This window comes from Arachis duranensis, chromosome 6 (genome assembly GCF_000817695.3).
Source record: "Arachis duranensis cultivar V14167 chromosome 6, aradu.V14167.gnm2.J7QH, whole genome shotgun sequence".
Lineage (NCBI taxonomy): Eukaryota > Viridiplantae > Streptophyta > Magnoliopsida > Fabales > Fabaceae > Arachis > Arachis duranensis.
Window position 1 is genome coordinate 109923572 of NC_029777.3, and position 13609 is coordinate 109937180.

At 31.4% G+C, this 13609-nt stretch overlaps 2 protein-coding genes across 2 annotated transcripts in view; one reads left to right on the forward strand and one right to left on the reverse strand.

Annotated features, from left to right (window-relative positions):
- The first annotated feature begins 2797 nt into the window (after nt 1-2797).
- On the forward strand, nt 2798-9069 carry LOC107495895 (probable transcription factor KAN4). Its single transcript, XM_016117111.3, has 6 exons — nt 2798-3453; nt 3908-3984; nt 4973-5009; nt 5351-5492; nt 7445-7544; nt 8416-9069. Exons 1-6 carry the CDS (start codon nt 2913-2915, stop codon nt 8596-8598), a joined length of 1080 nt encoding a protein of 359 aa, XP_015972597.1. The 5' UTR covers nt 2798-2912; the 3' UTR covers nt 8599-9069.
- Nucleotides 9070-12443: 3374 nt separating this feature from the next.
- Nucleotides 12444-13609, reverse strand: part of LOC110273086 (uncharacterized) — a 2729-nt gene continuing 1563 nt past the window's right edge. Inside the window, exon 2 of the mRNA XM_021125963.1 lies at nt 12444-13598. Coding sequence (XP_020981622.1) covers nt 12444-13598 — 1155 coding nt within the window. The remainder of the gene's footprint in view (nt 13599-13609) is intronic.

A 13609-nucleotide genomic window follows, 5' to 3' on the forward strand; every position in this document is an offset into this window, starting at 1 on the left:
TAAATTTTTGACGCCTCTCAAATTTTATTTCAAATTCCGCCGACTTAAAACAAATAAATTTATCATAATCTCGTGTTTGTGTTCTACACTTCTACTATTAGGAGAGGTAATCCTAATCACCTTAAGAACACTTAGAAATTTTTTGTCTCTTACATTACAAAAAATTTTTTGTTGGTGACCTTACATTACAAAAATAAAATTATATTAAACGGCCCTAATATACTAATATTATTGTCTTTAAAATAGAAAAATATAAATGCGGCGAGATAAACACAACAGTTTACTCATTAGAGTCGCTAGGCCAGTTTAAGAAATAGTATATAGCAAAAAAATTAAAGTTTTGAAAATTTCGGGAAAAAAAATGAAAATTTGTCTTTTCTTGTTACTGCTAGTCATTAACAAAACTGTAAATAAAATTAGAACAAGATATTTCCATATTACTATTTCTAGAAGAATAATGGTACTATATATCTCTTAATTTGTGATGACGTTGGAAAATACTACATTCATTAATGATGTTAATGCAAAATTTTTCCTTTTACCAAAAAATTCTAGTACTTAAAACAAAATTATCATCAAGTTTTTTAAAAAAAAATTATCATAAAATCGCTTATTCAAAAAATTTAAATTAATTAAAAAAATATATAAATAATTATATCTTTAATATATTCTCTCACGTAAAAATTTATTTTTATATATATAAATATTTTTTTATTTTTGTTTATCTTATATTAAAATTTATTCTTTTTAAATATTAAATTATTTGGTTATAAAAATTCTGACATCATATTATGTAACTGCTATTTAAAAATGTATGTTGATAAAAAATATATATAAATAATTATATAAAACAAAAACTATATTTGATGGCTATATATATATATATGCATAGTCTTTGGTGGTTATGTACTAAAATGGACATTGGTCAAGGTATTCCAGAGCTATATGTTTATTAAGAGAAGGTTGATGAAGTGTGATTAATGGAGAGGGTGAGAGTCATGATCAGGGTTTAGAACAGGGATATTTTGGCCCTGCCACTCAATCCTCCTTCATAAATACAAATGGAGAGAATATTCCAATTCAAGAAAAATACATTTAATTAATTAATTTTTTTTAAAAAGGAGAAGAATAGGAACAAAAAGAGGGCAGGGAATTTTAATGGGTCACAATCCATCAACATTAAACCATAGAAACTCAATTCCCATCCCAATATTCCATTGAATAGTACCCTTTTTGGCTTTATTCTCCAATTCCAACCATAGTCCTTGCAGCAACCATTTATATCTTTCTGCTACCTAGCTGCACTCTCATTTTTCAATTTAATGCACTCAAAATTATAATATTAAATTTTCCTGTATTTTCAATAAAATTAGTAAAATAAAAATAAAAATAAATTAAATTAATCGCTTGTCTTAAATAAAATTAATAAGGTCAACTTGTTTTTTCTATCCTAGTCACTTATATTGGTAACTATTTTATACATTAGATCTCAATTAGCATGAGTCAAATTAAATTAAATAAGATGTGTGAAATGTTATATATAAGATCATGCAAAATTTTAGATCTCAATTTTTTTAGTTCGTCATCTATATGCACTCCTTGATATAAAATGTTAAGTTTGGAGTAAATTCCCAATTGTATTCCTTAACAAAAACATGAGGATAAAATTGTTTATTGAGATTTAAAATAATAATTTTATAAACAACAACAATAATAAAAGAAATTATAGAAAAACAATGATGATTGTAAATAATATAAACCATAAATTTAAAAAAGAAAATAAATTAAAAGTTAAAAATCAGATTTTTAATTATTTAATTTTAAATTTTAAAATTTTAAAAATTAGCAATTAGCAATTAAATATATTCACATTACGTACAATTACTTTTAATTTTACTATAATCTCCCGATCTTCAATCTACGCTCAAAACTTGCTGTTAGTGTTGGAGACCGTCATCCCGACGCATCATAACACCGCCGTTCAGCCACTGTATCCCACGCCGATACTGCCTCAGTCTGACTGTGCACCGTTATCCCTATGCATCCCGTGTAGAAGAGAACTAATTCCGTCCAATTGGTTTAGCGTAGTAGTAATAATAATAATAATAATAATAATAATAATAATAATAATAATAATAATAATATTATTATTATTATTATTATTATTATTATTTTTTTATGAGAAGGGGTACTGTAGTTTACTATTACTAAATCTAGAAGTATGAAACAAAAAATCTTGGAATTAAATTACACCTGCAGTGTACTATATTACAGATAAGGGAAAATGGACCTTAAGGCAAGAGCCTCTCCTTTTCTCTCACTCCATTATCTTTCTCTTTCTCTTTCTTCTTTCTCTATCTCTGCATTCATACATATGCTACTTTCAACACTAATCCCTCACCTTCCATAAATAAACTCACTACCCTTTTTCACTACTACTCCCTCTTCCTCTTTATTAACATGCTTTAATTCATTTATGCACTTCTTTCTTTCTTTCAAGTTTCAACCCTATATATGTAGACTCACTTGAATCCTTAAAAAGCCTATCTTTTTCTCTCCAAAACCAATGCAAATCATCATTCACTCATCATCATATAATCAATTCAACTTTCAACCATTCTTACTATATTAATATATTTACTTCACCATCATTTTTACTTTTTTAATTCCTATTAATTAATTAATTAAATTAACTACTCTCTCTCTCTTTCTCTCATCCCCCTTTTTTTTTCCTCTTTTAATTTGTGTTGTTTAATTTATATCTCTATATATAATTATTACCACTTCATATATATATACACTTATTAGTTCTCTAACAAACCTAGCAAGTAGAGATCTTTCTCTCTATTATTATTCTCTCTCTCTTTTTTTTTCTCTATCTATAAATCTATTAGCATCTTGAATTATTCTTCATGTTGACAAATTCTCTTCCATCAATAATGCAAACCTTGTTAGCATCATCACCCCCTAAATTTCAAGGACCAGATTTGTCCTTAAACATAAGCCCTCCATGTGTTAGTGTCTCAGATTCCGAAAACAACAACCTCAACAACAACAACAACAACATGAACATGAACATGAACATGAACATGTTCCTAAGTAGTAGGAAGAAAATTGTTTACAATGATATAAGTACTAGTTCAACTACTTCAGATTCAGGTGGTAGTAGTTGTGGAAGTGCAAGTGACTTAAGCCATGAAAACAACAACCTTCTTCATCATCAACCTACATTGACCTTAGATTTGAATAATTACCATCATCATCATCAAGGACTTTCTAGAAGCTTCAATAATCACCACCATTTCCAACCTCAAATCTATGGCCGCGAGTTCAAGAGAAGCTCCAGGGTCATTAATGGAGTCAAGAGGAGCGTGAGAGCACCTAGGATGAGATGGACAACAACCCTCCATGCCCATTTTGTTCATGCTGTTCAACTCCTTGGTGGCCATGAAAGTAAGTAATAATTTCATTATTATTATTCTTATTATTATTATTATTATTTGTGGGGAAAAAATGATGCCATGTTATCATTGATAAATTTTACACACGATCTACTAAATTTTAACTTTGAGAAATGGAAAAAAGATTGGATAAGTAATTAAAGTAATTAATAATATGATGATGAGAGTATATAGCTAATTCATTTTCATTTCTCTTATATATAATCTCTTTTTTTTTCTTCTTATTATAAATATAGCAAAAAAATATAATAATAATAATAATACGTTTTTAGATCAATACTTGATTTACAGATGTACTAGATAAAAGAAAAAAAAATGATATAGTTTCATCTTTGATGTTAATAAGGTTATTAGTTCTCCATATATAAGATGAAACTTTTTGAGGTTACGTCTAATTCTAATTGATATTTTTTGGGGTTTGTGATGTCAACATTGTATTATTGCAGGGGCAACACCAAAGTCAGTTTTAGAGTTAATGAATGTTAAGGATCTAACCCTAGCACACGTCAAAAGTCACTTACAGGTATATATATATATATGTGTGTGTGTGGTCTTCACTATTCCCATATCTCCATTGTCTCCATTGTTTTTCTTTTTCTTTCTTTCTTTCTTATTATGATGATGAGCTATGTATCCGTATTTTTCCTCTTTTTGATTTTCAAATTTAGACACAAATGAAAATTGAAAAGAAAAAGGGACTATATTGTTTGTTGTTTTGGTTAGTTGCCTCCAGTAGTGGGCAAGGTATAGAAACAAGGACTAAGGACAAAAGGGTATCTAGATGGGAAATCTAATAATCTTAGCCCTCTGGAAACTTTTTATTTCTTCTCATATATTACTTTTTTTTAATTTAATTTGATAAAATATTTACTTGAATAATTATATCTATGATATATATCTTTTGTATATGAATTTTTTTTTAGTTTGTGTAAATTTTATATAGATTTTTTTATTTGGAGATTAACAAAAGATTAAATTCTAGAACTTTCAAGTATAAAAACTTTGATATTATGTCATAAAATTTTTTGTCTCAAAAAGTTAAACGCATAAAAAAGTACATAAATGATCATATTTTAACTTTTTATTTTTATATATTATTTTATTTTAAAATTTTAATTATGATTCACCCCCTCTTATTTAATTAATTAATATATTTATCTTTATATTTGAACCTTTAAAATAATAAATAATTAAATAAAATAATTTGGTTGATATACTATATATATTAATAAAAATATTATTTACACATTAAAATCAGCTACTAAAAATTAATCACCATATATTTATATATTTGTACATAAATATGCGTAATTTAACTTATTTTTAATGTATTTTTTGTATTCGAATGTACATTCTATTTTAGTAGTTGATTTTGGTGGCCGATTTGATTGTAATATACACTTAACATGATTGATATATTAATTAAATGAGTGTATATTTTTTTTATTTGATAATAAATACAAATTAAATCATTATTTTAATTATTATTTTAATTTGATGTGTTCTTGTAGATGTATAGAACAGTGAAGAGCACCGACAAAAGCACAGGTATAATTTCATGAATTTGTGTGTGATCCTTCTCAAAGGGACCCCATATATAAAATATTTTCTTCATATCTTCCAATACTATCATTATTGTTATTCTCTTTGCTTGTGATCTTTAGTGTGGCAGAGAAACTCCATGATTTTTTTACCCCTCTCTAGATAAGTAGCATAGTACTATATAGTAGTGTTTCCCCTTAAAAACAAAAGGTGGTTTTGGAAGGGACATATATATTATAGGACTGGCACTTCAATTAGTTCTCATGTGAATTATTGATAAGCTTTAATTTGTATGTGTCTGATAAAGCAAGTGCATTGGCTTTTAATGTTGATGGAAAAATTTCCAGGTCATGGCCAGACAGATATGGGTTTAATCCCAATGCCAAGGATTAATAATGTTGCTCACTTGCATGCCAATAATGGAGTTTCAGCTTCTCATGATGATAGACCAAATAATTTACCACATCCACCACAAAATTATTCCCAAAGGTGAATAATAATTAATATCTTGTTTGCCTATTTTGTTTTTCAAAAATAATGTTATGCACGTCTAAAAAAATGTGTTTATATTTTATAAACTTATATAATATCATGTTTTCCTCTTTAGAAAAGGAAAAAAAGTTTTTTTTTAAAGAAAAAATTAGTTTTGATGTATTGTAGTGTAAAATTATTTTATACGTGTATTCAATCACATAACGTGATATTAGTAAAAATAACTACTTTTTACTTTGATCATGTGAATGATCATCTAAAAAACCGGTTATACTTGCATGATTGTATAAAATATCTTATACTGTCAGTACATCAAAATTAAAGTTTTTAAGAGAAATAATAAACGTAAAAATTAACAATTTTTACTTACTCAATATCTATATATTTGATTTAATATTTGTGTATTTTTTCTTTTCATATTGCTATTACATAAAAATACATAATTTTTTCCCATATGTATGCCTTTGATTTTATTTTTAAGATGTATATGTGCTAATAACTCCAATAATGCTTAAGAAGACAAACATTCTAAGTGTAGTAAAACAAAACTAGAGAACATTATTATTCATCACTTTTTGTTAAGCATCTAATTAATAACGATTTCTCATCCTTGATTGCCTCTTTAATTTGGTCCATGTTGACTTTACAAATAAATTAATGTGAACATAAAAGTATATAAAACTCTAGCAAGTGAATTACCGCTAGTAGTTTAAAATAAAATAAAAGGTAGTAGCATAGCTAGCTAGGTTCAACTATATAGTATACATGCACAAATATTCACAAATGCCTCGTGTTTGGTTTTTGCTTCCCTTTAATAGTAGTGTTTGTTTTCAACTTAAGTTTAATTTGCCTTTGTTCTTATCTTTTTTATTTCGGGGTTCAAAGTTCAAACTCCAAAATTAATGACGAGAAACTCTACCAATACATAGATTTTGACGTGCAATAACCTAGGGTTTTAATTTAATTTAATTTAATTTATTTTTTCTCCCCATAGGTTTGTGGGTGGTCATTTTCTATATGTGAGCCCTAATGATGCTTTTTTACATTTGATCGTCAATGTATTGATCCCAATGTGTCTATAAAAAAAGTCTAACAATTGATCCAAATCTCAATGTGTGATTTTATTAGTACAATTATTTTCTTTTTTATTTTAATAAATTTATAATTTCATTGCCAAGGATTGTGTGTGGTTTATTTACTCGATAATTTTTTTAGAGGAATTATTAATAAACATCCTCCATGCATGCTACGAAATATGAATGAAGAAGGACATTATATTGGATAAATTCATGTTTTGCATTCACTTGCTTATCATAATTTAATTTGATTTTCTAACATATATTAATATTCCATTGGTTTAAGTTCGCTTACCAAAGTTGAAATTACCAATAATAACCACTATCATGATTCCTCTCTTTGATGGATATACGATTGTTTTAAAAACATTCTTTACAATTTATTTTAAAAATATCTTTTATTTTTTGGTATATATATATGATTGATTTGACTAAATTTTTATCTAATGGCTCTCAAATATCAACTTCACATGAAGTCGACTTCACATGAATTCTCACCAAAATTTTGACATATTGTTTTTCTTACCAATCAAAGTTTTATTTTGTATTTCATAAGTGCCAGCTACTCCATAGTAATATTTTGGGAAATTGATGCTAACATTATTTAGATGTTGACCTCTATAATTATTGCTACTATATGTAACCATTAAAAACCTATCTATAATAAAGTGTTAGCAATGCCATTTAATTATACTACACATACAGATTTGGATAATTCTGAATAACTTGGAGTATTGCTTTAATTTGGTTACCTAATTATCTGATGAATTGAGTGCTAAATTGGAGTAACAGTTTGATTTGTTGGTTTATAACAAGTTTTACTATGTATACTAATAGTCTAATACTAATAATAATGTTATGAACTAAAATCAGGTCATGGCAATCATCAATAATGGAGGCAAATACAAACAATAGTAGACAAAAACCCCAACTTGGTTTGACGGATTCTCATACAAAGGGATATGAAACCATGGTAAGTTGAGACAAATTGGGTCAGAAACTGGACCTTTCATGTGGCTTCTAGTGTTGCTATACCTTTCATTACATGTGTTATTTTTTATTTTAATTATTATTATATATATACTTGGTGATAAATCTTAAATAAAAAATAATGCTATATATTATTACTCTTTCTTGTATCATTAATTAATGGGTAAAGTATATTTTTTATCTTGAAGTTTGGCAAAAGTTTTAAAAATACCCCTAAGTTTTATTTTGTTTTAATTTTGTCCCAAAAGTTTTCGATTTGCATTAAATATATCCTCGACGGCTGAATTTTTAAAAAAATTAAGACCAATCTAACAATAATGTATAAAAATTATGCTTGATTTGCTTGTGTTGAGAGGTTGTTCTTATAAAATTGTTGTTGAATTGGTCTTAAATTTGTTGAAAAATTAGTCATTAGAGGTATATTTGATACAAATCAAAAATTTTTGGGATAAAATTAAAACAAATAAAACTTAAGGGTATTTTTTAAACTTTTGTCAAATTTTAGGGACAAAAAATATACTTTACCCTTAATTATTATTCAATTTTAATTAAATGTGTATATAAATTAAAAAGTAATTCAAAAATGTTGAAGTGATAATAAACAAAAAAACTGTTTTGGATAATAGGATTGTCAAAATGGGTTATATAAAGTTACTATATATTAATTAGAAAATAATGTTACCCAATTTTACTTAACTAGAAAGTTATTTTTGTGAAAAATTGAAATTTTAGAGATAAATGATAATTTCATATTGGAGGGAATTCTTAACTAGATATTTTATGTGTGATGATATAAAATTGGACATATATAAATATTGATTATTAAACTAATATATAGATATTATGTTAAATAGGTGGAAGAGCACAATTGTGTGGGCATGTCTAATTGCATGAAGGAGAATAAGTTGGATTCTACTTCATTGTCAAGTTCTGATGAGTTGATGCTTGATCTTGAATTCACCCTTGGAAGGCCAAATTGGGAAAAGGAACATCAAAAGGAGTCATCAAGAGTAGAATTAACCCTTCTCAAATGTTAATCAATTAATTAATTGACTAATCACTAATTAATTTCCTTGTCACTAAAAAAATAGTAGTAGTACTACTACAACAACAACAACTAGCTTATATATATTATGATGATGAAGCTAAGTAATTATTATTGTTCCATGTGAATTACTAATGATTTTGTATTGATAGTACATCATCCCCTTTTTTTTTATAAATTTTAGAAAGAGAGAGATAGATGCATGGAACTAAATGGGATAATAAAATGTTGCTACAAAACATATGCTTGAGTCCAAAGAGTTTCATGTCTTGTCTTTGATGTCATTTTCAGTGCCAAGAGTGTAAGAATAAAAAGGAAGAAGAGAAGGCCATGGACCATGGCTTATACTTTGGGCAAAAGAGATCAGAGGACCCATTTCGGAATTTTTATTTTGGACATGTGGGTAAAGTTTTATGCCACACTATCATCACAATATTGTTCTCATCATATTATCTGTACAAGAAAAATTATCACCAATTTTGATGTTGGTGAAAAAAAAAATTGAATTTATTTCAAGGGAAAGAAATTAAAGGGATCTATACACCTAAAAAAAAAAGATATAGTCCGTGCAGTATTTTCAATTTTTTTTAAGGTGAAAAATTAGGTAAAGTCGACTTCACATGAAGTTGATATCTGAGAGCCGTTAGATGATTTGACTGATTTGTTTAAATTGTTATCTAACGGTTCTAATGTATATATCAACTTCACGTGAAGTCGATTGCCATATGTTCTTTAGAAGAGGAGAGTAGGAGTAACCCTAAACTAAAAATTCTTTTTTGTATTTATTTTGTTGAATAATGATTAAGAATTCTAATTCATCTTTTTAATTATCCTTCTAATACTAAAATGAGAAAAAACTTAAATATCTATGTTATTTTTAAAAAAAATAAAAATTTAAAACCTTATTTTTCTATTTAAAATAAATTAAAACTCTCAACAGTTTTTCAGTTTTTCCTCTTTCTTTCTTTTTTTCGGAACCCTCACTCCTTTGGATATTTTTCATTGCTTATTTCTATCTTCTATGAGTTGGCCCATTAAATACTTTCTAGTGGGCCTAATAAGTCGTATTTTGTTGATTTATACACTTTCATAAGCTCTACAAAATGGCCCACAATTGGTATATGAAAATAAATAACATTATTTATACACAAAATATTCGACACTTACATAAAAATTATAGTTATTATTAATTAGTTATGTATTTAAATTATTTTTTAAATAAAAAATAAAATGTGTTAATTGTTAAAAAATATTAAAATTAAAATAGTTTCTATCATAAAAATAACAAGAATGAAAAAAATTCTACAAATCGAAATTATGTATTTTTGCCACATCATTGAACTGGAGATAATGGAAAGAAAAAAGACAAACAATTACTCCATTAATTCATGAACAACCCTCTATTTACTGAAAAAAAGTAAATATATATAAAATTAGTGGTTGACTTTAGACAGATTCATTTATTTAAATTTAAATAAAATAATAATATGCTTGAGTACTTAGATCACGTCAAAATTGTGATTTTTATACATACAGTACAAAATTCAAGTTGCGTACATTTAATCGTTATCATCCCCATTCATCATCATGACGAATCTGAATTCTCTTATAATTCATAGATGTTTTTTGTCAAAAGATAAATAATGTCTGCGCACTCCATGATTATTATTTTTTGTGCCTGTGCTTTTCAGTTTTCACAGACAATGAGTTGGAACCCAGAAATTTCTTTGCACCGTGACACTTCATAAATTTCGGTACTACGTAACATCACATCATCACCATTCTGCTAAAATTTTGTCTCTTATTGCTCATAAAGTTTTGGGTAAAAAACTGAAATGAGCCAAGGAGAGCTCAAATTTACCTAAATCAGCCAAATGAAAAATCAATACATGAATCAACCAGGACGAATTTCTATATAATTCGAATCAATATGATTCGAATTTGATTTGAACGTAGTTCGAATCAATATGATTCGAATTACTAGGAATGCCCAAAACTAATGAAGTTCGAAACAATTTGTTTCGAATTAGAACTATAGAATTCGAATTAAGTTAATTCGAATTACTAGGAGAAGCGAATGTTAGAGGAGTTCGAATCAATTCGATTCGAATTAGGTGAAAACGGGCTTGCATAGTAATTCGAATCAAGTTGATTCGAATTACAAGGAAATCGGCTATAAAAGGAGTTCGAACCAAGTTCATTCGATTCACTTTCTCATTCTCCAACCCCACCAAATCCCAGAGAAAAAGACCAGCGTTCAGTACGAGCTTGACCAGAGCGGCTGTTTCTGTCGATGGGGGACGATCCGGGAAGGCTTTATCGTCTGGATGGAGTAGCTCATATCGCCGGTGTTATCAACGACGAGGTTAGTGGTTTATGAAAGCGGTTTATGATAATGGTATTTGTTAATGGTTTTTTAGAATGGTTTATGTTACTGTTAGTGGTTTAGGATAGTGGTTTAGGAACGTAGTGTAGGGTAGTGGTTTTTGGAGCTGGTTTTTGTTAATGGTTTTGTTTTAGCGGTTTATTGTAAATGGTTTTTGGATAGTGGTTTAGGAAATTAGTGTAGGGTAGTGGTATTTGTTGATGGTTTTTGTTAATGATTTTGTTTTAGCGGTTTATTGTTGATGGTTTTTGTTAATGGTATTTGGTAATGGTTTATTGTTGATGGTTTTGGTTAATGGTTTTTGTGAATGGTTTTGTTTTAGCGGTTTATTGTTAATGGTTTTAGTTGATGGTTTTTGTTAATGGTTTTTGTTAGCGGTTTACCGTTGCGGTTTACCGTTGATGGTTTTTGTTATTGGTTTTGTGAATGGTTTTGTTAATGGTTTTTCTTATGTTAGTGGTTTGTGCATCTGTTCTGATTATGCGTTTTATGTAATGGGCAGCCTCGTCGTTGCATATCCAGTGTTAGGCGGCAACAGGGGATGCGTCTTGATGAGAGGTATGTCCCGTACTTGCAGATGGCAGGACTTTACCATCTTGCGAGACTCAACGACAGATGGTTCCGACTAGACGAGCCCCTAGTCAGCGCATTCGTCGAGAGGTGGCGGCCTGAGACGCACACCTTCCACATGCCGTTCGGAGTGCTTCAGGACGTCGCATACCAGCTGGGGTTGCTAGTCGACGGAGATTATGTTAGTGGTTGCCTTACGGACTTCCACATTTACATTGAGGGTGGGCGACCTGCTTGGCAGTGGTTCCAGGAGTTGCTCGGTGTTTTACCGCCGGAGAACCAGGTGCAGAAATTCGCAGTCAACTGCACCTGGTTTCAGGAGACATTCGGGGAGTGTCCAGATGGGGCAGATGAGGAGACGGTTAGGCGATTTGCCCGGGCGTACATCATGATGTTACTGGGTACGCAGCTGTTTGCCGACAAGTCCGGCAATCGTATACACATCAGATGGCTACCGTTTGTCCCGTATCTAACGTCAGTGTTTCACTTTATATCACTTAACTGAAAGTACAAATGATTTGATTTTGATTTTTGCAGTTTGTATGGATGCCGTATAGCGGAGTGGACGTCATCCAGGTTGTTCATCCTGAGGTGTTGGAGCCTCGCCATACGATGTTGTGGCGATGCAGGACGGCCCTGATTTATTTTGCGGTTGTCGAGTGGCATCAGGTTGACAGAGTTTTACCTCAGTTTGGGGGCGTTCAGCCCATACCGTCTCCCGCCCTGAACATCGACTTCCTGATGTCGAAGGACGGGAGAGGAGGTGACCGTTGGTTCCCGGCACAGTACCCAGATTGGCATCTTTACTGGCAGGAGCGTGCTGATTATATTCTACAGTTTGACATCGTGCCCGACCCAGAAACACATACATAGCAAATCGCCTACTGATTTCTAGCAGTCCCGCTTGGGCCTGCGGCTTGTGGACAACTACGCTTGGTGTGACCTGGCTGCCTGCAGAGGCCACATCTCTTTGGCCGGTTCGGATCTGCTTCATCCATGTTGGTTCGAATTCTTGTGGATCTAGGACGACCCTCCCTCGCACGCCTCATACTCGGATCCGGTATAACTGTAGGCCCGGCATAAGGTGGCCAGAAACCCTCCGGTATGGGAGGGGCAAATACCATCTGATAGACGCCGAAAACGGAGCTAAGCTGGTATACCTCGTGCACGTAAGGCTGCCATGTAAGCCGTGAATAAGCACAGCATGCCAGTGCATGCGGACAGGGAAAATGAAGTGCTTGGAAGTATCCACAATCACAGGTCTTAGACCCTAATGAGACCCTGTACGTACCAAGAGAGAATGAGCCTGTCGGAGTCGTCTCAGCAACAGTGTACTCCGAGTTGTCTCTGTCGTAAAGAGTAACCGTGAAATGCCGGGCTGTTCTCAGGTTGGCCTCGATACACTTTACTAGGTATTGACTGAATTGTTGTCCAGTACCCATCTGAGCCTCGGCCTCCCTCCCCTTACGGACAAATAGCTCAGCAAGCCTTCCGTATGTGGCCTTCACCAGGGAGCATACAGGGAGGTTTCTAACCCCCTTCAGGATTGAGTTGACACACTCCGAAATATTGGTCGTCATGTGCCCGAATCTCCGATCCTCATCACAGTGCTGTGTCCACAACGAATACTCGATTCGGTTCGCCCAGTCACACATTGCCGGATTCTCAGAGCGCAGAATGTCAAACCAGTAGTCGAACTCCACCTCGGTCTTGGCATATGCGGCGTTAACAAGAAGCCTCCGGGCATCTTTTCCCTTGAAAGTCAAGGCAAAATTCGCTGCAATGTGTCGAATGCAGAAAGCCCGGTACGCAGCAGGCGGTAGCCATCCCCCATCCGGAGCCTCGAGGGCTGCCTTTATGCCGTTGTGCCTATCTGAAATAACTAACAGACCCGGCTGAGGTGTCACGTGCTCACGGAGGTGGGAAAGAAAGAAAGACCATGACTCAGCATTCTCACCCTCAACTAGTGCAAATGCCACGGGTAGGATGTTCGAGTTTCCGTCTTGTGCAATGGCGACTAGCAGTGTTCCCCCATACTTCCCATATA